This window comes from Zophobas morio, unplaced genomic scaffold (assembly GCF_036711695.1).
Source record: "Zophobas morio isolate AGI-343-1 ecotype UQ-CSIRO unplaced genomic scaffold, CSIRO_AGI_Zmor_V1 ptg000030l, whole genome shotgun sequence".
Taxonomy (NCBI): Eukaryota; Metazoa; Arthropoda; class Insecta; order Coleoptera; family Tenebrionidae; genus Zophobas; species Zophobas morio.
In genome coordinates, this window is record NW_026972135.1 from 17,057,473 (window position 1) to 17,081,527 (window position 24,055).

General features: G+C 34.3%; 1 protein-coding gene across 3 annotated transcripts in view; it reads left to right on the forward strand.

The window, feature by feature from the left end:
- Positions 1-24,055, forward strand: part of LOC135138164 (uncharacterized) — a 380,544-nt gene that overhangs the window by 195,932 nt on the left and 160,557 nt on the right. For 2 of the 3 annotated variants that reach the window (XM_064068058.1, XM_064068059.1), the window contains exon 3: positions 23,701-23,754. The exons of the other annotated variant lie outside the window; for it this stretch is intronic. In XM_064068058.1, the coding sequence (XP_063924128.1) occupies positions 23,701-23,754 (54 nt within the window). The remainder of the gene's footprint in view (positions 1-23,700; positions 23,755-24,055) is intronic. 3 annotated transcript variants of the gene reach the window in all.

Genomic DNA, 24,055 nt, shown 5'->3' on the forward strand with positions numbered 1-24,055 from the left:
TCAGAGTAAATTCTCAAATGAAAAATTTATGAACGTCGTCATGAAACAGAACTATGACGACACGACGTCTAATAAACTGATCTAGGCCAATAAGGTTGGAGTCAGTGTTGCAACACATAAAGCTGAAACTGCAGCAGCAGCAGCAGCAACTAAATGAAAATTTTTCATTGTCAGTGAGATAATTTCCCGATCTGAGTTACTAACGACGACTGCACTGAATAAAGTCGTGATCATTTTAGTTTCCTTGCATTCGAATGTTGCATCGCTGATTGCACTCTGATTGTCGTAACTTCGGCCTAATTGATAAAGCTGTGCGAAGAAACGTGAAAAACATCGGTGGGAACAGTGTCAGCGTCACGCTAGTTTACATTTCAATTTTCCAAGTCCGTTAGCCCGTTAATACTCCGTTGATCACTTTTTCGCTTTGGAAATGTTTGCCGGCGTCGCAGTGTTAGACACAGCGTTAATTTTCCAGGCAAACACTACGCGATACGAACAAACACTCATGAACAACAACACAACAAAGTAAATCCGTTTTGTGTCGATTTTGTTTGTCAACGCCGACAAATATTGGAAATTCTATGCCTCATTAGTTTTTCGAGAGCAAAATGTCTTGAACCGCAGAAGTGAAAATTTGATAAGCGAAGTGACGAACTGCGAACGAAATAAAATTCAGAAAGTTCAAGGGAAGCGCCGACGATCATTACGGAAAACTAAGAAGAAGCTCGCAGACATTCCCTTTTTTATTAGAGTTACGTTACACACGTCTTAATGTCAGGAATCTGTTTAGAACAGCACAGCTTACAAAGTTACACAACACCACACGTTAGATACAAGCCGAATCTTATTACTTCGGAATGGAATTTGCTTATAACAGATGCTAATTACAACGAGGGGAGTCGGCAACGGCCTAACAGGGTCAAAAGGAAGTATAATAATTAATACGCAACTACTAAAACAGCCGAAATTTTGCGGGGTTCAAACTTACACGGCATAAAATTATTATATGGCCGACCTGCCCAACTTATGACCTGTTCTACAACTTTATGAATTTGGCGCCAGAGAGACTAAAACGAGCATAACTGACGACGACCCTATTTAGAGCTTTCCTGAGCTTTCAAGCGACAACCGCGACAATATGACGAGACGCAATCAACAAAACACGGATACCCTATCCCGTTCATTCAGGTTTGCCAATATCTCTCTGACGAGGATGACTTAATGGCATTTTCTATATTTAAAAAATTACGTAGATCATTTTTTTATTACATACATTTATTCGGGCTAGCGTTTTTTGCTTTATTTGAAATTACGTTCCTACAGGTAGAGACCGAGGAACTTGCTGTCGTTAGCTTGTACTCGTACGTTTACAGCATTATTAGCAAGAAGTTTTTGACATACGACTGAAGCTCTTAAAACTTGCATGTAACGTTATAAAGTCAGGGACTTATAAGTTTGGACAAAATGTAAATAAAAAAAAGTTCCAAATTAAAAAACACCGCAGACGCTAAACTTCGACAAACATGAATGAAAGCTTTAAAAACATGTTTACCGACTTTTTGCAGCCCCCTGAATATTACTTTAGGATTGTAATGGATTTGTTCTTCAGTACATCAGTAATTTTTGTCTAGAATTTAGAATGGCTCCATGGTCTTCAAAACGTCTGTGTAGATTATTTTTCAGCATTTTATTGAAAATCATGTAGTACCAGATTTAAATAAAATATATTTTTTTTAAACTGCTTGAGTCTTTTTATTTGTAAAAATTTAGGTAGCATTGTTGATCTCACTATTGTCTCTGTTCCTTCATTAGAAATTTATATTTTCCAAAAAAATGTTCTTTTCATTATATTAGATATAAATTTTTCTCGTTTTCTCTTTCATTTGTTTCGAATGTACTGAAATATTGCAAACGTTTTAAAGTTGTAGGAAAAATAATAAATTGTTAATCACAATTTGTTTGTTTAAGGCCTTCCCAAAAAATTATGACGTAATCTTAATCGAAAGAATGTCACGCAGAAATGTGTTTAATTTGAATGAGTTGTCTCCTCAAAACAGAAAACTAAAATTATTAATTAAGCCACAATGGACAAAATGCTATGAATGTGGTTTATTATTATTCTTATGTGATCATAATTAAATAAAAACGTGGGTATTCTCGCATTTTCTATTAATTGAGGTTTTTAAGTTGATTAATAAAAAATTGATCGAAGGTTATAAATATAATTCGACCAATCCAGTTCTTTAAAAACATTATAAAATTTGATTTTAGATTTTCGTTCTGTGAAAACCGCTGTAAAATAAAAACCAGAGGCATAAATAACATCCTTGTCCTTCAGCACTAGGTAATAGCAATCTGAAGGTCAAATGTTTATTTATATTTATCCATCGAAAGAATGTCACGTAGAAATTAGTTTGATCTGAATGAATTTGTCTTCTCAAAACAAGACTAAAATTATTAATTAAACCACAATCGAACTATTTTATCATTATTATATAAAGACGTGCGTATTCTTTACATTTTCGAGAAAATGGGGCGACTCGGTCTTAATTAGTATTTGTCAACATAAAACTGATTTTGGCAGATGAGATACTTTCCAAGAAAAGAGAGGGTGGGTGGGCGGGGCTAGTAGCTGCCAATATAAGACTGATTTTGGCAAATGACATATGTTCTAAGAAAAGAGAGGGTAGCTGGGCGGGGCTAGTACCTCCTAGGATAAGACTGATTTTAACAAATGAGATCCCTATAAGAAAATAAAAAGCGGGTGGGTGGGGTTAGTGCCCGCTAATCTAAGATCGATTTTGGCAAATGACTTACCCTCTAAGAAAATAATGAACTGGTGAGGCTAGTACCTGCTAAAAACACTTTTATCTTAGCAGCTACTTGCCCCGCCCACCCACCCTCTCTTTTCTTAGAAGGTATGGCATCTGCCAAAATCAGTCTTATCTTGGCAGCTACTAGCCCCGCCCACCCACCCTCTCTTTTCTTGGAAAGTAACTCATCTGCCAAAATTAGTCTCACCTTGGTAGGTGCTAGATCTGTGTTGAGGAGACAATAAAATTAACCAACTTTCATTTTCTTTTAATCGCTGATGTTTGTGCTGGCAGTCGAATTCGGTCAAATTATACACATAAACAGTCGAAGTTAAGCACATACCGAAAATTTGAAATTGTCTACATTTTTTCCCATTAGTTATCTGCTTTAAATATATTTCATTTTAAAGACGTAAGGGGGATGTTGATTACGCCACTTTATAGAGGTTAACAGTTATCACATTTTTTAAAAGCGAAATTTATCCAAACATACTTCAAAGGCGAGGGAAGTTTTGTCAAAATAACCTTCCACATTTTTTTACTGTTTTTCTTGGTAGCGTCTTCAAAATTTCAAAAACAACATAGTTTTTCCAAAATGCCAAAGTCGCCAGCAAAGCTGAAACAAATAATAGTAATAATAATACCCAAACAACATCTGCATTTATATGCAGATATATACACTGGGACCCTGTGGTATTATTACCACAGGGTCCCAGTGTATAAATTTCCCGGTGGACCCCCCTGTCCTCAGTCCGACACTATCCATATATTACTATTTTTTAAACTAATTGTACTTCATTTAATTGTACTTCAGGGGCGAGGCAAGTTCCTTCTAATAACGTAGGACCAATTTTTTAGCTCTTTAGCATCCTTATTTAACTCTTAATTTTCTTGCGACTCGTCATTATTTGTTCTAATAAAATTGTGTTAATTTTCTACACTTATCCTATCACCTCTACCATTCTTATTTCTTTTCGAGGTCTATAAACATACATGTAAAATAACATTTTCCTATACTTGTGGATCATGAATCCGCCTTGAATTACGCTAGGCATCCAGAAAATTTTGAATTCTTAACCTCGAAGATCGCAATTTGAAAACAGTGTTGTTGCTCATGCCTCAGCAACATATTTAAAGTTATATTCAAGTTTCGCTCCATCACAGCTTATTTAGAATTTTAGTCGTCTTCTCTGTTTTGGAGACAGAAAATCAAAGTCAGGCAGTTTGCTACGTGCTTAATGGTCGCATTCTTTCGTTAATAAATATAAATAATCCAAGCGAAGCATGTACTGATAACATATTTTTTCTGTTGGTTATCTTCTTAAAATATATTTCATATAGTCCATACTGATATAGATCGCTTCTTTCTTATTTGTATTCTAACTTATAGATGTTATAAAAAAATTAATACAATTCGCCGTATTTGTAAGACTGTACTTTATAGGCGAGGGAAATTCTTTCGCAATAATGTTGGACCAGTTTTGGTTAACTGCTTTAGTGTTCCATGAAGGATTTTATGATTTTTGTCTCAACTTTTGCTTAATTTTCTGTTCGAATTTTGTCTTTTCATTATATTCCTCTATGTATTCTTCATAGTATGGTATTTCGTTTTTATTATGTTCTCCACTATTCTTTTTTCTCTTTAAAACATGCTTATATTGCACCACTGTTCCGTTTTATATTCGCATTGTATATTTTTGTTATTCAACAGATCTTTGTTGCTATTCTTATTGTGTTTATATTTAAATTTTCATTTTACTTCATCTCATTTTACTATTTAATTTCTATTCGTTTTTATTTATTATGTTCATTTGTCTTCCTTAATGTTAAAGTAATGTGTCATAAGAGTCAGCACTTGTTGTGTTAGCATGATAATGAGTAGCAAAAAAAAGTAGGTTGCAGAAATAAAATCTTATCAAAGAAATTTATAAAAATGAGAAAGTTATTTCCAACTGCTATTTTCGTAGCATTTCAGAGAAGAATTGCTTATCTCGTTAACATTTCTATTTTAAACTGTAAAGTTGATAATTTTGGGCGTTTTGATGTAAACGATACCACCCTCGTTGGCTAGTTATTCGGTATTTTTATTTCTTATTTTGCTCCATAGATCTAGATAACGGTAAAATTGTCGCATGCAGGTATGCACCTACAAGAAAAATTAAGTCAACATGTTGGAAAAAATTGATTTATACAACGGAAAACCGTTGTAAACGATTACGAGATAGGCTGCACAAAATAAGAAGGTGAAAGCAATATATTTTCGCTTTCTGTTTAATATAGTGTGATATTTTGGAAGAAAAAAGCTACGAAAGCTCCAGCTTTCCCACCATCGAAGAATTGCGTCTATTACTCACCCCGGCGTATATATGGGGTGCGTTTAAAATAAAAACGGGGTTAATAGCTTAATGTTTATTCTGAGCACGTGACCTTGAATAAATTACGCCCTCTGATAAGTGGCGTTAATAATTTTTGTGGTAATCGTGTAATTCATCAACGTCACAAAAATATGGCAAATCCTGATAAGAAATTGTTTGCCATTCCGCCATTAAGGACGAGTTTATCCCGTTCCGCAAACACTTGACGTCCCGAAAGTGCATCGCGACGCAATTTGCATGGTCCCATGTGCAATTTACTTAAAGCACGACGACATTAATGGCCCCAAAAATAAGAGGCTCTGCCCTTCCTTGATTAAGAGATCTGCTTTCCCACAGGTGCATGTAAAAGAGGAAATATGGCCCTCGGATGCGGTAAATATTGCGCTTAAAATGACAGTAATACGAACGGTAAAGATAAAACCACCCTAGTCCACAAATTCGTCCAGACAGGAGTAATCTATAAACGCCATCTTGTATTAGTTAAAAATGTCATAGCGGCTTCAACTTGACATTCCATCCGCTTCATGAATATGGATGAGGAAACACTTCGGAGAGGGTTTTTTTTATTATTTAACGGTTTCGCATGTTGTTTTGCGACGAAACGCGACGTGGAAAAATGTAACACAGGGCCGGATTAGAAACTGATCGATCGTGAAGACGTAGTCTTGCTGATTTTTGACAAACACCTGCGTACCCTTTCGGGGTTTTTTGGTTATTGTAGAATTTGTTGCTCTAAACACAAAATTGGAATAAAAGGTGACAAAAATATCATCTCTCAAATAATTGTGGCTTGGAGTACTCTCTTACACTACTGCTTGGTTTATCAAAATTTTAAATAAATGGTAGGCAGGTCTAATTTTGTCAACAAAAACTATTTTAGATCTTCAGGAATACTTTTTAAACGTTAGAAGTTATAAATTTTTGTGTACGTCAAGATTTTCACGAGATGCGTTAGAAAACATTTTTAGTCAAATTAGACTGAGACAAGAAATATCAAATACACTTTAGTTTAAGTCACTTCTTAAAAATTTATGTGTAATTCGATGCTTCAAAAGTACCTACAGTAGGGGAAGTTACACAGTATCAAGTGATCAAAATTTATTACGAATAAGAGATTTACCAGCTTCAAGTAATGCCGTTTCTTTTGCAGTCTCGACAGTTTCTCTTCCTAGGGGCTGAAACAATTACAACCAAGCATTTTGTATTGTGACACAAAATTGTTTGTATAATGTTGCTGGCTATATTTTGGCAAGAATTAGACGAAATTTAAAGTGTGTTAATTGTCTACGAGCAATTATTACCAAAAAATGTTCTAGGCCTTATACGAAATTCGTTTGTTTAAGAGAATTTACAGTTCATTCATTATCATATCCAATAGAATTTGTATTTAATTTGTTTTTAACTATGGAAAAATTTTTTGAAAGTTTAAAGAAGGTAATTCCTGAACAAAATGTTGATTTAAAAGCACTGTATTTACACGAAATGAAACTTGATCACCAGATTGCAAGTTGTAAATTGCCAGTTTGTCATAATATCCAATTAAAAATTTTAAAACTATTTTGTTTGTTTCGGGTTCGAATACATCTTAAAAAAGAACAACGCCAAAATAAGAAGGAAGATTTTAGAAGAAAAGTCGAACTTTAGGTACAAGAGATACTGGTACAAGAGATACTTTGTTCTTTGATAGTTAATTCATTTTTTTTTAGTTTGTAATTTTGTAATATTAAAGGTAAATATAATTAAATCGATTTTATTTTTGTCCAAATCTAGTTTTACTTCCAATAAACAAAGGAGTCGTCTAGAATCAAAACCCGTCAAATCCAGTTTTTGTAAATTTTGAGTTACAACTGTTAATTTGTTCAAAATTTAAGCTTCATGACTGAGACGTCCATACTTGGCACATAAAGTATCACTTAAACTCCTAATAAAATAAATATCTATTTATTACCCCTTGACTCTTACACTGCGATAAATCTACAAATTGGCATCAAGTACGACAACTCCATTTTCACATTTATAATTTCACCATCTCAACCACGAAGCATTTGTGGTTGTTGTTGCTTCGACTTGAAATAATATGAATCATCTAATCAAAAATAAGAACTTTTCGTTAAATGGACTTACAAATGTGTGACAGTTTTTTGCGTTTTTCTCAAAGCCTGTCTGAGGAAGTTAACGAGTTTGATTTTTGATGCCTCAACTTTGGTGAATGTTCAGTGAGTAGACCAAATTTTGTACACTGACTTCTTCTATTCCCATATTTTGGAAGCATGTTATACTACAAAAAAGTGCCGCATAATTATTTCCAACTTTTTGAAGACTTCTCATAAATGTTAAACATGATTTTCATAGTGAATTACCACTACATATTTAGCTGAAACCTGAAAGTTGATGTATAAGTTTGTTCTTTGGTAATATAATCTACTTGTTTGTGCCTTAAAACATAGAATTGGAGCATAATTTGATACTCTTATCTCTTACCAGTCATTCACAGCGTCAACCTATTGTAGTGACGAAGTTATTCCTTTTCATTTTCACTGTACGTACCGCCACTGAAAATTTGGCTGACAGAGACAGAAAGCTAAAATCTATATCTATATTCTTCTCAAGGCTAGCAAAGGAATATTACATGTATGTTTCTTTATCAAGTTGTGTTAATTTAAAGTTGTGAATAAATCAACCAAATGCACGCTTGTAGAGATGACTATGAGTACTTTGTGAGATTCCCAAAACTCCGAAAATTGAAATTCAAGGGGTTTCTTTATTAGATCACATTAGGGGTGTAATTAGTGGATTTGTGAGAACTGCCAGTGCAAATAAAATTAAATCAACGAGAACGGCTCCAGTTCCAGGTGCTATTATCCCTCATTTGGGAGAACAACTTGAGCAAATGCCACAAATATCTGCCAAAGTTATCACTGCCAACTAGTGTACCATTAAACACCTTGAATATTGTATAGTAATCCATAAACTCTTTACTTGTTGCACTTTAAGGCCATGGCTACGTTTTCCGTATGGGATTTTAAATAGACTTATGAAATTTTTAGTATACTTATTTAAAAATCAATATCTCAATTATTTATGAAAATTTTGAACCGGGTTTTCAACACTGCTTTCAGCTTACAAAACTCTAGATTCGTCGGCATTTTTTTTTTACAAATAAGATGCAGTAAAAAAACTTGTGTCATAGAAGCTGCTAGAAGCTTGTTTTTACTGTATCACCTAACGCGACCTCGGGTGGGATTTTGTTTCCGATACGAAGCGTTAAATGACAAGGACGAAAATATAAATTTCAAATGGGAAAGAAAAAGACGACCACATTTTATCGGTACCGATATTTTATCGTTATAGAAACAAAATCCCACCCTTGACCTGTTCTAGTTGAAAAATGGTTGAAAATGTCAAAAGTGCCAAAATCAGTCTTATCCTATCAAATACTAGCCCCGCCCACCCACCCTCTTATTTTCTTAGAGACTAAGTCCTTTGTCAAAATCAGTCTTATCTTGGCAAGTATTAGGCCCCGCCCACCCACCCATATTTTCTTAGAGAATAGGTCATTTGCTAAAATCAGTCTTATCTTGGCAAGTATTATTATTCCAACAAAAAATAGTCGAGAATGTGTCTAACCATTTTGTATTACTTTTGTTCTTTCTAGAATATCGATATTGTTGCCTTTCATGTGTTTAACATTGTGTTATCTTTTCCTGGAATGGTATTTAGCATTATCCATAACTAGTACCGAATTTGGCGGTAAAGAAGTCAATAGCTGTTCACGAAACCAGGTTTCAAAAAGAATGTCTGCTGCAGCATCTTTAAGATTTTTGGCAGAAAGAAAAAGTCCATTCCGTGCCCAACCATTACTTCCACTAGCATGGAGGATTATGATTCTTTTACCTCTAGAAGGAGACGTATGTATCTTTAGCAGCAGTACTTTGTGCCATCAGATGAACCTCTTTTCAACACGCCATTATTCATTAATGTTGAACCAGATTTCATCCAAGTAAATTATGTTTCTATTTTTCTTCTCGAAACTTTCTGATTTGACAAACATACTGAAATCGCAGCTTTTTTGGTCGTGGAGTTTCCATTATCGCCAATCGCATTTCCAAAATTTGATTACAAATTCCAGTAACACATTAAAGTCTTCTCTGAATAATTTATTTTCATTTTCCCATTCGTTTAATTCAACAGCGGACATTATTTTCCGTTTATATATTGTATATAACTAATTTTATTTTTTCTTCTAAGTTTTCGGCAATGTTTTTAAATGACGTTTTAAAAGTTGTTCATTAATATTCGTCTTCAGCACTACTAGTTATTTCCATTATGTGATCGATCAACTACAATTTCATCTTGCTGAGTCTGTTGGCATTCCTGGATTTTTACTTGAAATTGGAATCATGATGTTTTCAATAATTTCCGGTTGCCAGTTATCAAGATTGACAGATTGGTAACATTTTTAATTTGCAAGATGTATCCAAAATATAACCTCAATTTATCGCATGCCACCATTGACGTATCTGTCACACGGTTACTTCCGTTATGCCAAAATAACCGCAAGAAAAGTCCACATTTTTGTTTAAAAAGTTCTGCCAACAGACTTTTCATTTTTAATCACACGGTATATCACAAGACGTTAACCGAATACGCGACGGCAACCAACTGATCCATGACTGGCCCTCAGCTTGTTTTTACACGTTGCTTATCAGTGCCCCGTTTTTTTGGTTCTTAATTCTAGTCGTCCTGTACCATTCGTTGAATAGTAATTATGGTGGGTTAACGAATCTGATAATTTCTAATAACATTTTTTACATGAAAATGGATTAGCAAACTAACACTTGGTTTAAGCTTCTTCCAGCAGGATGAAACAACAGCACTACAGCAGGTTTAACTTTAACTTATTTACAACAGAATTTCAACCACTTTTGTCCAATTTTAAGCCAATAAATTTTCGCTATTTGACCATTAAAAGACCCATTGTTTAAACAGGAATTTAATAATTTGAAAGAATCTCAAAATGAGGGAAAGTTCACATTGCTCTCGTAAATAAATGAAGAAATGTGGCTAAACATTTTCAAAAATAGAAAAAAAAGGGTAATGAAAGTATGTTTCGAAAATAACGCCGAACATTTTCAACATCTTTTGTAGTTCAATTTCTTAATATATACAGGGTGGTGATTATAACGAGACCCTGACCAATCTTAAATGCACCAAAAAATTCACTTGTACTTTTTTCTTATTACTCGATACCAAACTATTTAAATAATATTTCAAGGATCCCCCTAGGTATTTACGTTTCGCTTGGTTTTTATGCACGACGTTCGTCAAAATTTCGCACAAATCAAATATGTATTAAATAATTGACTTTTTATTCATAAGTATTTATATTATGTACAAATGAAATCGTCAGAATTAAGAAAAGTAATTTTATAGATCTATTGTTTTATCGCTTCCCATAGAAAAAAAATCAAGTGGCGCTAAGTCGGTACTAAGGGGGAGCCAGGCATTCTCATTGCCTTTGTCAATCCTCCTTTTTCTTTTTAACGTTTCTGTAGTAATCAGGTGGAGCTCCATTTTGTTGGAACCACAGCTGCTGTCGAATGCGTTTACTGAAATAACATTTTGAAAATTTGTGGTTCCCTTTTATTCTACAATAGAAACATTTTTTTAACACACTTTTCTAATCGCACAATCTACACATACAACAAAACTTCACGTTTTGTGTAATATTTGTGTCTCGTTTTTACTCTTGTTCTGTCAACTTTAGAATTAGTTTTCGTTAGTTGTTCTCAAAGTTGGGTAATTAAAATTAACAACTAATTAATCTAGTTTATATACTCATTATTATTAATAGGGGTTTTTATTAAAAAGAAAACACAAAGAGCTCATTAACCACGTTGGGTTATGAACACCCGATACAATGCATGAGAAATAGTAGAGAATTATAACTGGCTGTGGGATAGGAAACGCTTCGAGGTAAGAAAGTTCAGAAGTCTGTTCTCGCTTTCGTCGGTGTTGGCCAGGAATATTAATAGTTTGATGTATTACTTTTTAGTTAATTTTGACCAGTCGTTACAAAAAAAATAATTCCTAGATCGAGGAGTGAAATTTGTTTTACCGGGTATCCACTGAACCGTGCCACATTAGCTTAAATACTAACTAGTTAGTTTACTCGACTATTACCAATTTTTTATAGAACAAAGTCTGGTAGTTGAATATGTTGTTACCTATTAACTAAATAGCTACAAAATTAAATTAGTGTTACATCTATTATACATTACAACCTCCGGCAATATTATTTCGTGGTTTACCCAAAGCCTTTGTGAAGCCTACAAAAATACCGACAGCCATTTCACCTTTCCCTAATGCTGATACAACCGAGTTAATATCCAGAGCTATCTTTAGGCTTTAATTTTAGAAGACCCATGTTGGCCAATGTTACTAAATTATTTGTCAGAAGAAAATTTGCAAGCTGTGTATAATACCCTTTTTTGTGAGTTTGAACTCTAACAGAAGTATAACAGTATTAATATTACTAATTTTATTGTTGTTCTGTTATCCTTTATACCTTTTTTTCTCAGCGGGATTGTTCTGTACTGACCAGCAGTGCTTTTTATATTTTGTTCGTTCAATATTAAACTTCACTAATAAATGTCAATGACGATATATTTTTATTCTTAGACAAAATATCTTAGTTTCTAGCTAACGCATTAGCTAGTTTGTGAGCAGGTATTTTTTTCAGTCGTTCAACAGTGTTCCCCTTCGGAATTCCGAGAACTCGTCCTGGGTGTGAATTTATTTTCGGCGTGTCGTGACAGATAAAAACATTCCAGATAAAACTTAACGATAATTATCTTAATAGGTCGTCTTAATCTGGTAAATGCGTTACAACGTCGACTCGACAAGCGTGTTTTTCGGAAGCCACTCAGTTAAATTGCGCCCTCTCTGACGCCACGACGGACGGCCCTGTGCACTGTCAAAACGACCGAGTTTCCGGTGTGCGGAGCGGAAGAGGCCGACGCCCATTCCAATAAAATCCAAATTCAAATTGGCTAGAAATATAGATACAAGTGGAAAAATTCGGCAGCGGCCGATACAATACCGAAAAAGGGCCAATTTATGAACTACATGCTAAATATTTTACATAATAAAACAGTAAGCAAACGCGGAAGTGGGGTGGGAAGCGTAAAAAAAAAGGAATGAAGTAACTATTTTTGTCGTTGCGAATTTACATTTATTTTTTGTGACCAGGTTGAAGAGGTGGTTTTATTTTTTTAGTGGCCCGGCGCATCCACCATTTGTAGCGTTGCCTCGTCTACGTTTATCTGCACATTAATTTGTGTGCGTTCACTGATTCGTAAACAATACGCATAATGTTGCGGTAAACCCTTTACTTTCATTTACCATCCAAAATAGTGATAACTTTGAACATTCTCCTGTTTAATTTCTTCTATAATACAACTTCACAAACCGCGAACCGTTAAATCCACAAATGTATTACTACTCGTGCTCCATTTATCGATTGGTGTTCTCCATTGTTTAAAATTACACTTAATCAAAGTGCAAAAATGCGTCCTGATGAATCTAAAACTGGGAAAGGAATTGCTGTATCAGCAGTTAAAAGAGTTGATACATTTTTAACCATATTGTTGAAAGTTCTATCCCCGTGCACGCGCACTTTTGATGAAATCCCTTCCTACACATTTATCTGAAAATTACTTTGTGGGTAATTGATCGACGAACTACCTACACAATGTTGTGCAAACACGTTAAATCCTGCATGACATTATCGAATCTTCAGCCAATTATTTTAATTAAAAACCCTCCTGTTGTGTTTAAATTTAATTCCCGGCTGATTTTGATTTTTTCCCTCCTGTTTGTGAGAAATGGTGAAACCGATTCAGTGATTGGCTTGCGGTTAGGAAAATGGATTACGGCCGGAAAATCGTTTCAATAGCATTTCCCGTCCTACAGTGTCCACTGTTCATGAATTATTTGCTTTGGCAGTCGCAATTATCGGAAATAACTACAAGTTCACAACTGATAATTGTGTTGTTATTGTTTCTCCTCCGTATTCAGATTAACCGGAAAATCTGGAAGGAATTCAATAAACGAACATTTTCATATCACGTCTCTTGGTTTAACGCGAGTCTTTAAAAATTCCTTAACGCTAGCGCTGAACTAGTGAAATTGCAGTCGAGAATGCGCTACAAAATAAATTAAAAAGTAGAAGCGACCTAACACTAATGGTGTGCAAACCACGTACCGGAATAATCTGAATTATAAAGCTGTCCCAAATACGGAGTGTATTATTTAGTAACGTAAAAACACTTGCCTGAAATTTTAATTGCGAAGGATAATGAGGTTTAAATCGCGTAAATGTTTCAAAAACTAGTTGCCTGTGCCTTTCGATTTTCCTTTTAAAATACTAAAAGGGATTTTAACTTTCTACTCAGGTTTATTACATTTTTACTAGATAGTATTTGTAGTTACGTGAAAAACTAAATCAAATTAAATGTTAAGAAGAACTTTTAGTTGTTAAACAGAGCTGAATTGCTTGTTACCGAGCGGTCATTAATGTCTTTATATCAATTGTAGTAACAAATTGGCGTTTCACGTAGGTAGTAATCTTTAATTCTTACGTTGTGCAGAATTTAATTCAGGAATATTAAAGTAATGCCAGCTAATTCAATGTGGGTTTAACACAATTGTCTACCTAGGCAAAAGCATTAGCTTTCTTCTACAAAATTCATAATATTCATGAATCTTTAATTCACTTATTTTATTAAATACGTATTTTTACGCCTGCTACACTTGAATAGACTAACGTTTGGTATTTTAAAATTAATATCTGGATTAAAAGCGAATCAGACGTAAATTAATTAATTTACTACTAAATTTAAAATAATAAAATTCTATACCTATTTATTTTCAATGTTTTTTTAGTCTGTTATTTCCTGGAATTATCTAGTTGTTTATCTGAAACAATAAAAAGAAATATTGGTTTTCAGAGAAGAAAACCTCTTCAAGAATATAGGTAAATAAATACTCTGTTATTACATTTGTTCGGTTTAATATGATTTGATGGTCTGAGAGATTCATCGCTGTACAATTTTTGTTGTTAGTAACTATGGGTTGTTTACCGAATCCAGCCAAGTATTATTCAAAAAAATGCTGGTGTGTATTTAACATAATCTGTGTAACATTGCAGGGACGAGAATCGAGACCAAGCTCCAATGATAATTTTAAACTTATTGAGACGTCGTAAAAGGAACAGCTGAGAAAATGTAATACAATAGTGTCTGCCGCCTACATACACAGATGTTGAAAATTAGTCTTCGTCACAACATTACATAATCGGACTTGAAACATATAGGTAAAGGCAATCTCGAAAAAATCGTAGTGCACTTATTAATACCAACTGACTACATTATTTGCGCGTTAAAAATAATTTTATTTTTTGTTTCAAATGTATGTACTTGTTGTTAGACATTTGCTTCGTCGTCTTGTAGATGGAAATAGTTTGTTATACTGGGTCAAGGTACGACCTACTTTTCTGTTGAATTTGTTCTGTTCACAAATTTTTGGGTAATCAGATCATAAATTAAAAAAGTTACCCGCTAGATGCAAGCATTTAATAAATAATATGTTGTTAACTTTCTGTTATCACAACCACAAAGTCTACCCGACACTCGTAAGTACTCTGCATTTTGACAGCAAAATTTTGGTGTTAGTATTGTAATTTTGGTGATGTCCCATATGCCAATTTATACATATGAACAATTCATTTACACCAAGAATTGTAATTATTTTGGTTGTAAACTATAATATGACGATCTTTTCATCCCATGGGACTTGGTGGTCATAAACGTAAAGCTTCAAATACGTGAAAGTGCCATAAAGCCAGAGAAAGGTTAACTGCGTTATAAATCAACATCCCTTTGAATGTACGAGGGCTACTCTGTAATACAGTGTGTCTATAAATGTTTGTAGATCGAGTGGCTTATGGAAACCTTGTCAAAACTGTAGTGATCAAAATCAACCGCTTTAAGAAATAGGGAATATTATTATTAAACTCTGAATTACTGGTACCTCGCGGGCTCCATTTAGTAACTTTTTTACCAAACCCAATAATTTTTTTTTTTGAACATTTGGAACCTGTCGAATCTTTAGAAACTTTGGAATCCTTGCAATATTTCCAATTTTTAGAATTTTTAGAATTTTGGAAGTCCTCGTAACTTTCGGATTCGATACGATCTTAATATATTTAGGATCTTTAGAATCTTTAGCATATTGTAGAATGAGGAGTCGTTTTGTATGCAAATAAATATGTATTATAATTAAAGTAGAACATTCGGAAACTTTCGAACATTTGGAACGTTCGGAACCTTTGGAATCCTTGACATTCTTGAAAACTTGGAACCCTTGCAATTCTTGCAATCCCTAAAATTTATATATACTTTGGTATCTTTGGAACGTCTATAACCTTGGGAATCCTTGCAATGCTTGGAATCCTTATAATCCATAGAAACTTTGTACCCTTTGGAAACTCTGGAGACGTTTAAACTTTTGGAACCTTTGGAATCCTTGGAAACTTTGGAATCCCTGCAATACTTGCAATCCTTTGAAATCTTGAAATCTTTGGAATCCTTATGACCTTTAGGATCTTTGTCATTTTTAGGAACTTTAAGATTTTTGGGATTTTTAGGGCATTTAGAATCGTTATATTTTCTGGATCAATAGAATTTTCAGAATATTCAGAATCAATGGAATCCTCGGGACCCCCGGAATTTTCGGAAACCTAGGAACATTACTTGGAATTACCGTTGGAATCTTTGAATCCCTAATACTTTTGAAATCTTTGGAACCCTTAGAATACTTGCAATCCTTAGAACCCTTAGAATCTATAGAAACTTTAGAACTATTGGAATCTTTGGAGGCTTTTGAAACATTTTGAACCTGTGGAATTTTTGGAATTCTTGCAATATTTGCAATTTTTAGAATTCTTGGAATTCTTGGAAACCTTGCAACAGTTGGAACCCTTTGGACCCTGTGGAATCTTTGCAAACTGTGGAATACTTGCAATACTTGCAATCCTTTGAAATCTTGGAATACTTGGAATCGTTATAACCTTTGGAACCCTGGGTAAACTCGGAATCCTCAAAATTCTCGGAATTTTCGGAATCTATAAGATCTTAATATCTTTAGATATTCAGGATCTTTGGCATTTTTGGTATCTTTCTGATATTTACTAACTTTATTATTTTTAGGAACTTTTTGGGATCATTAGGATATTTAGATTCTTTAGATTTTCTAGGATCCATAGATTCTTTAGAGTGGTCAGAAGTAATGGAATCCTCCAAACCACCGGAACTCACGCAAGCCCTGAGAACATTAGTTGGGATTCTTCCAATTCTTGGAATCCTTTGAGTCCTTCAAATTTTTCGAACCCTTGAAACCCTTGGAAGCCTTGCAATTCTTGGAATAAATAAGAATGTTAAAAGCTTTGGAAGCTTTCAAACATTTGGAACCTTCGGAACCCTTGGAACACTTCACATCGTTGAAACCTTTGGAACCCTTAACATTCTTGAAACCTTTGGAACACTTGGAATGCTTGCAATCCTTAGAATCTATAGAAATTTTGATACCTTTGGAACGTTTGTAACCATTGGAATCCTTGAAATCTTTGGAATCCTTGCAACCCTCAGAATCTATAAAAACATAAGAACCTTCGGAAACTCTGGAAATTTTGGAAACTTTGTAACTTTTGGAACATTTGGAATTTGTGGAATCATTGGAAATTTTGGAATCCTTGCAATATTTGCAATTTTTACTAATTTTTGGAATTCTTGAAATCCTCGGAACGTTGAAGGAAGTTAAAAAGAATATTTTGAGTAGATTTAAAGAATAACGACCTAATACACGTTGGGCGTTCCGTCCATCCAACTCCTCAATTTTAGAATAAAAATATTGCCAGTTGAATGGAGATCTGATCTACTTCAAGTTATCTGTTAATCTGTTTAGATTAACCACATCTACATCTAGTTTCTTGTGCCGCCCTGGTGTTTTTAAAAAGACTTACACCAGTGTAACTTTAACCCATCAACAACTTCTCATGTCTACGATTTACAATTAACATCAGAAAATGCCCTCCATTTTGCTGCAAACACATTCTGATTCTCCTTTTCTTGTTTTCAAAAATATTCTGCAGCATTTCTTGATCAATATTATTGCAGTAGTTTGTAGTTTCCTCCATCAGTTAATCCAAATTTTCCATTATACGCTTAAAAACAGTCCTTCGGATATCCAGATATGGAGAAGTCAAGCGGAGTAAGGTCTGGGGAACGTGCTGGGCATGGAATAGCTGTTCTCTGCTTATTCTATCATCAAAAAACTCACGTAGATTATTTAGGCCCGGTTTATAGAACGTTGTGTTAAATTTTAACAGTGAGTTAAGTTAACTCCCATTCCCATTGGCTAAAGTACCTGGTTTTGACCAATGAGATGTCAGCATTTCAAATTAACTGGATGTTAAAATTTAACACGCAATTAAATATTTAACTCGCCTTCTATAAACCGGCCCTTAAAGTCGCGAATGCAGTATGGGCTGTGGTTCCATCTTGTTGAAAATAGCCACCAGCTAGTTCATCATCATGCAATTGCTGTATAAATACATCCAAGACCTGTTCCCTGTATCGTGCAGCATTAAAGGTGTCATGGAAAAAAATTGGACCAATCAAACGTCCGCGAGAGACCGCAATCCACACTCCTATTTTGAGTGGATGTAAAGGGGTTTAGACAAATTGATGGGGATTTTCAGCGCTCCAGTTTCGATAATTATGTGATTTAACATAGCTGGAAAGATGAAACCAAGCTTCATCGCTGAAGCAAATCATTGTTAAAATTATTTTCAAACCAATTGCACTTGCAAGTAACTTTGTAAGGATACAATTTTAGTTGTCTCTTAACAATTTTGTACCAAGTGCTGACCGGAACTTCCATTTGAAGAGATTATCTTCGCATCACGTTTTGAACAATGTCTTCAGACACACCAGTTCGTCCTCATGATTTGTCCTTGTGTAGTGTTCCTATGCTTCTTTAGAATAGAATTGTTGCCGTCAAACTGAGGAAATTTGGCTAGAAATTCATTCATGCAAACATTTAAAACTTGTAATTCTAACGTGTTAACACGAATTACTTGAATAAGTTCCTATACAGATGTTGTCGTTTTGAAACAAACGTTTTTATTTAACGATTTCAACATAAAATGCACATAGAAGTGACAAAACAGATAGCGAGGACAGTAAGGTGGCGAAATTTCTAAATTAGGACATTTCACAAGATTACTTGAATTGACAGATGCTACATCTCACTAACACGTCCTTTCCCAAATAAGTTTCGCACATGTACTGTTTCAGTGAAGCGGCAAATTTGACCAGAATCTAATGACTTGGTCTACAATCATTTATGTACACCCAGTATTTGAGATACAGGAAAATGCAACCAGCTGGGTTTTTGAAATTTTATGTATGATCACTTCCAACATCAATGCACTTCTGCAGAAGAATTTTCCACAAATGAAAAGCTTCCAGCCATTCATTTTGTCAAAAAGATGCAAAATTAATATCAAATTCATTACTTGAATAATCATTCCTCCTGTGATCAGTAGCTGCAGACCGACCAGCTGAATCTCCAGATCTCAGGCCACTTTATTTTTAGTGCCATGTGAACAGCACCTAGGTGACTACAGACACGACATTGTCATTATTCATTATAGTACAGATATTTCTTCGGGGTCAAGAGAGATTTCGGAGATCTGTTGGACAAAATGTGAGGAGTTAAGGATATGGGAGGAGGTTTTCGATAGAACCGTCTTGTAACATGGAGTGTAGTTATGTTGTCGACGTATTGTATTTTGCCCAGAATGACTATGGCATTGCCTTTGTCAGCGTTAACATTAAAATATGCAATGAATGCAAAAAAACAGTTAAACATGCAGAGTATGCAAAAATATGCATTTTACATATTATTATCCTAGCCTTAGACATCAAAATGTTTTCCTCGAAAATAAAAAATGGACTATTTTTGGATTCTCCTAAAAATAAAAAAAAGTTGTCGAATTATTTAAGGTGGCTCCTTTTTTTTAAATCGGCTGTATAGTAAGTAAAATAGGAACAATAGGAGAATAAATTAACCACGGTTTAACTGAGCTTTTCTCAAATTTGTAAGCTCTTTCCCTATCCTCGTATGATATACTTTGCCCGTATTAATTCATTATTAATACTTTAACACGATTGGTAACTTTAATGGGTGGGTTTGCTGCAGCCGTAAGTAAGCAGTAAGCCAGAGTCGAAATCCCCGCTTCGTCCAGCCTCCATCATTTCATAACATTTCCGAAGCGGAAAAATTAATTCCGCCATAAATTACGTCTAATCATAAAGCCGTCGACGGTTTCATAGCCGTTTGAAAAAGTGCAACCCAGTGGCAGTAAACATCTGGCACTAACGTAATAAAGCATCGACCAATAGCAGCCCTGGAACGGGCACTAAAGTGCACAAATCCGTCCCTGTCCCACGCCATCTTAGCATCGCCATCGATTCATCTTAGCGGCGACATCTGATTGTTATTGTGGTCGCGAATTCCTCGCGTGCAGGACCGTGTTTCACCTTTTTATTGCTCGTATGGATGTAGCGCCATCAGAGCACAAGAACGAAGAGCGGAAGTGTTGACAGCCGGCTTGATAGATGTGGTGCTTGTGCATTAGGCGCAGCAGCACGCCACATTTCAGATCTGAAGAGACGCGGCGCATGTGTGCATGCCGACAGAAGACGTCGAAAGATAGATCTGATGAGAAGAAGTGGTAGCCAGAAGTTACGGGTTTGTGATTTATGGGGACGGTGATTATGCAATGGGTGGCTCGAATGGAGATGAGAAATGGGGATTGTTGGAGGAAAAATGCTGGCACCTCCCTCGGCTGAGCTAGTGGAAATATCTCCAGTCGAAAATAAAGAATATAATCGGGAGTCATCCTTGATAGAAAATATCGTCGGTTTATGTCGTTCGTTGCTCTAATGGATTAGTGAAATATCAACACCGTGACAATTAAGTGCTGGAAATAAACTGTCAGGGATGACACTTTAGACTTACCCTCCTCGCTTTACTGAAGATTATTCACAATCTTTGCATAACATTATTTATGGCCATTCGTAAGTGTACGGTAGACTATACAGGGTCCCTAAAAATTATGGAAGCAGTACAATATCGCGAGAACGGTTTGTTCACTCAAGTTCTATTTTTTTTTTTATTTTTTCAAATTGTATACTTTATTTGTTTTTGAGATGCAGGGCGAACTTGATTTTTTTAAATAACATAAGAAGAGGCCAATGAAAATATATAAAATTATGTGGGGAGAGAACACTTTGTAGAGCTGAAAACTTTGGTCTTTGATTTTGTACCTCTAACAATAATTAATGAGATCTAGAGGAAAGCGGGCTTATTGACTCAATTTATATATAACTAGAAAGCGGATTTATAAGCACAAAAAAATTAAGAATAAGTGCTTAAATAAGCACAACATTTTCAATAAAAAAGTTTTATTTTAAGCACAAAAGCATTAAATAATCATAACACTTTCATTAAAAAAGTTTTATTTTAAGCAAAAAAGCATTAAAAACATAATCATATTACAAATCAAAGAACACTTCTTAGAACTTTGGATAAAATATTATTACAATAATCCTAGACTTTAAATTTTACACACGTATTTCAGTTTTCTCTAAAACAATTTATGATTGTAATATGTTCCAAGTTGTCCACTGTAAAATTTTTTCGCCGATCATTTAAAATGTGTTTAAAATTGGAGAATGTGCGTTCAACATCCACACTCGTTGTTGGCGCAAATTTGAATTTTGCAACTAATGTAGAATCTAACTCCAAATTTTCCACCTTCTGGCCTTGTAAAACACGAGCAACGTCGGAAAGAACACCGAAACCTGCATTTTTATTTAACACTTCGTCAAGTTTTTGAGATACTCTACTACCAATATCACCCCTTACTGCGTTTGCTTGTTGTTTAAATTCTTTCACTAAGTTTATGGCATCTACCAACAACATGTTGGGTTTTTCTAACTTTTCTATTACCTCACATACGAATTGATAATTGCTTCTTAGAAAAGCAAGATCTTGTCGCAAATCTTTGTTTTCCAAATATTTATGCAATCTTTAATCGATTGAGAAGAATCTTCGCTAAACTCCGTAACTACTTCCTCAAATTCTTTGATATATTTGTCACAATAAAATGTGGCCTGTAACCATGTTCCCCACCTCGTTATAATCGGCTCTGGGGGCAATGGTATGTTTGGAAATTTTTCTTTAAAATGTTGCACTCTTAGTGGGGCTTTAACAAAAATCTTTTTACCATTTGCCACTAATTTATTAACAGTAGGAAACTGCAAACGTATTTCTTCAGCCACTCTGTTTAAACCTTGGGCAATGCTAGTAGAGTGAATTAAATTGGGGTACCATATTTTTAGATTATTCCCTGCTTTCAACATATAACGAGCTCCATCCGAGATCATCAGTAAAATTTTATTCGCCGGTACGGCATTTGGCAAAAATAGTGACGTAAGATTGTCATTTACAAATCTGGTAATCGTATTGCCATTTGTTTTATCTAACACTAATCAAACTTACTACATACCCTCGACTAGGGAAATTTTCATTTAAGATTCCAACAATTAAACTTGCCACGTATCTTCCACAACTATAGGTTGTTTCATCGACAGCGAACCATAAATAATTATCTCCAATGCAATGCTTAATTTCGTTGTAAACTTGCTGAAACACTAGGCCTACATAATTTTTTCGGAGAGTACTTTCAACCGGAATATGTCGATTGCAGTGTTTTTCAAGGAATTCTTGAAGAGGGCCTTTCTCCAATTTTTTTAAAGATATATTGGACTGGATCATCATTTTACATCAATCGAAATTAAACTGAAACTGCTCATCTTTTGTGGAAGTAGATGCAACAGATTCATGTATGGTCTGCTGTTTAATTTTAGAAACTTCAAACATTTTCTTCCTTTCTACATGAAGAGTCGTTCTGACATGTTGCGTCACATTATATTTTTTATCACTTTGAATCTAAAACAACGTACATATACAGGATTAACAAAGGAAAATAGATAAAAAAAAATAGTGGGCTTACGGTTTTCACACAAGCTCTGCAGAATATTTTGTTGTTTTCTAATTTTAATTCTGGAAAATTTCTTATCCACTCATCCGGCGTCGATTTTACTTTCGGCATTCTTTTAAAATATTAGTAATATTACCAAAAAGAACTCAACATGTAACAAGGGAGAACCACTATAACACTGTACTACGACAGATGCGATAGACTGATGGTTGTGAAATAAACGGTTCATTTACTTAAAAGTTTCCATTAGAAAAATTTTAAGGTAGGTAGTTGGGTACAATAATCCTTTTTTCTAGAAAATCTTCAACGGTCTTGCCGCAAAATGCCGAAAAAGAACATCTGGTTAAAAGCTTTAATTCCATTATCAACGGAAGTAAGGATTTAAAGTCATAAAATCTATGGATTATTTTTCCAATCATATAATAAAATTTTATTACCCAAACGACCGGAACCTATTCACAGAAAGGGTCTTGAGTAAGTGTACTTCAATGATCAAGTCCAGGTAAAATGCATACGATACGATACGGCTAACTAACAAGTATTTGTCATCCCGACAAGGCCGGCATTTGAACAAAATATGCATTAAAACTCATATTCGTCGAAAAAAGCATTAAATAAGCATATAAGTTTTAATATGCATAAAATTGAAAAAAAAAAGCAAATAAGCATAAAAAAATGTGTCAAATGACTCCAAATTGTATCATAGTTACAGATATAAAAAAGTTTTCAAGTCCTTACATTTGTCACAAAAAGCATTAAACCTAGAAATCCGCTCTCGATATATAACACTTAACCATTGGATGCTGGAATTAACGAAGCAAATTTTGATTATACAGAAAATTAGATATATCGTTTATATTTCAATGTAACACCTACGCATTTTATATGTACTTAAATCCTACACTAACCAGTCAATGGATGATAAAGTACCCAATTTACATATTTAATTACTTACTTACTTACTTAATTAATTAATTAATTGAGCTTTGCTCGTGGAGATCGTTAAACTAAAGCTTAACTGCTTCATAACTATTTATTAATAATAAATACTTGTAGCGTCAAGTTGAGAATACTATATTACATATTAAATATACCGTGAAATAAATCTTTTTGGAACGGTCGCTGTAATTACGAATTTTAATTTTTAATCTAAAATAATTTACACGATATTCAGAGCTGGTGGCAGACAATGTAACTTCAAATGAAAAGCCATTTCGTGACACTTAGAAAATTCACTTACTCGTCTTACTTATGTAACTTTCTAACAAAAAAGAAATTATTCCATGTTTCAAAAATTTCAACTTTATTTTTGTTGCAGGTACGCCTTTTTCCGGAATTCACCGACGACAGTCTCCAAATTTGCGTGTCTTAGGTATATTCCTTAAAATTAATCCCAATTTTAAACGACAATTTAGTTAGAAATTATGGCGAATTATTTTTGTCTCTGCATTCCTTTTTCGGTATCAAGTCTTTAAAATCCAATTTTACAAATTGCGTGCAAATATAGTGTGCAAGTGACGTCTTATATCGAACAAAAAAATCGAACATCGAGTTCCTACTTAACGTCGTCTTTGTTAAGCGTGTTTAAAAGATGGTGATAGTTTTTATATTGTTATATTTAACTTAATGTGGTGGAGATTTGGAAACAAAATTCGAGTAAACACAAATGCAAA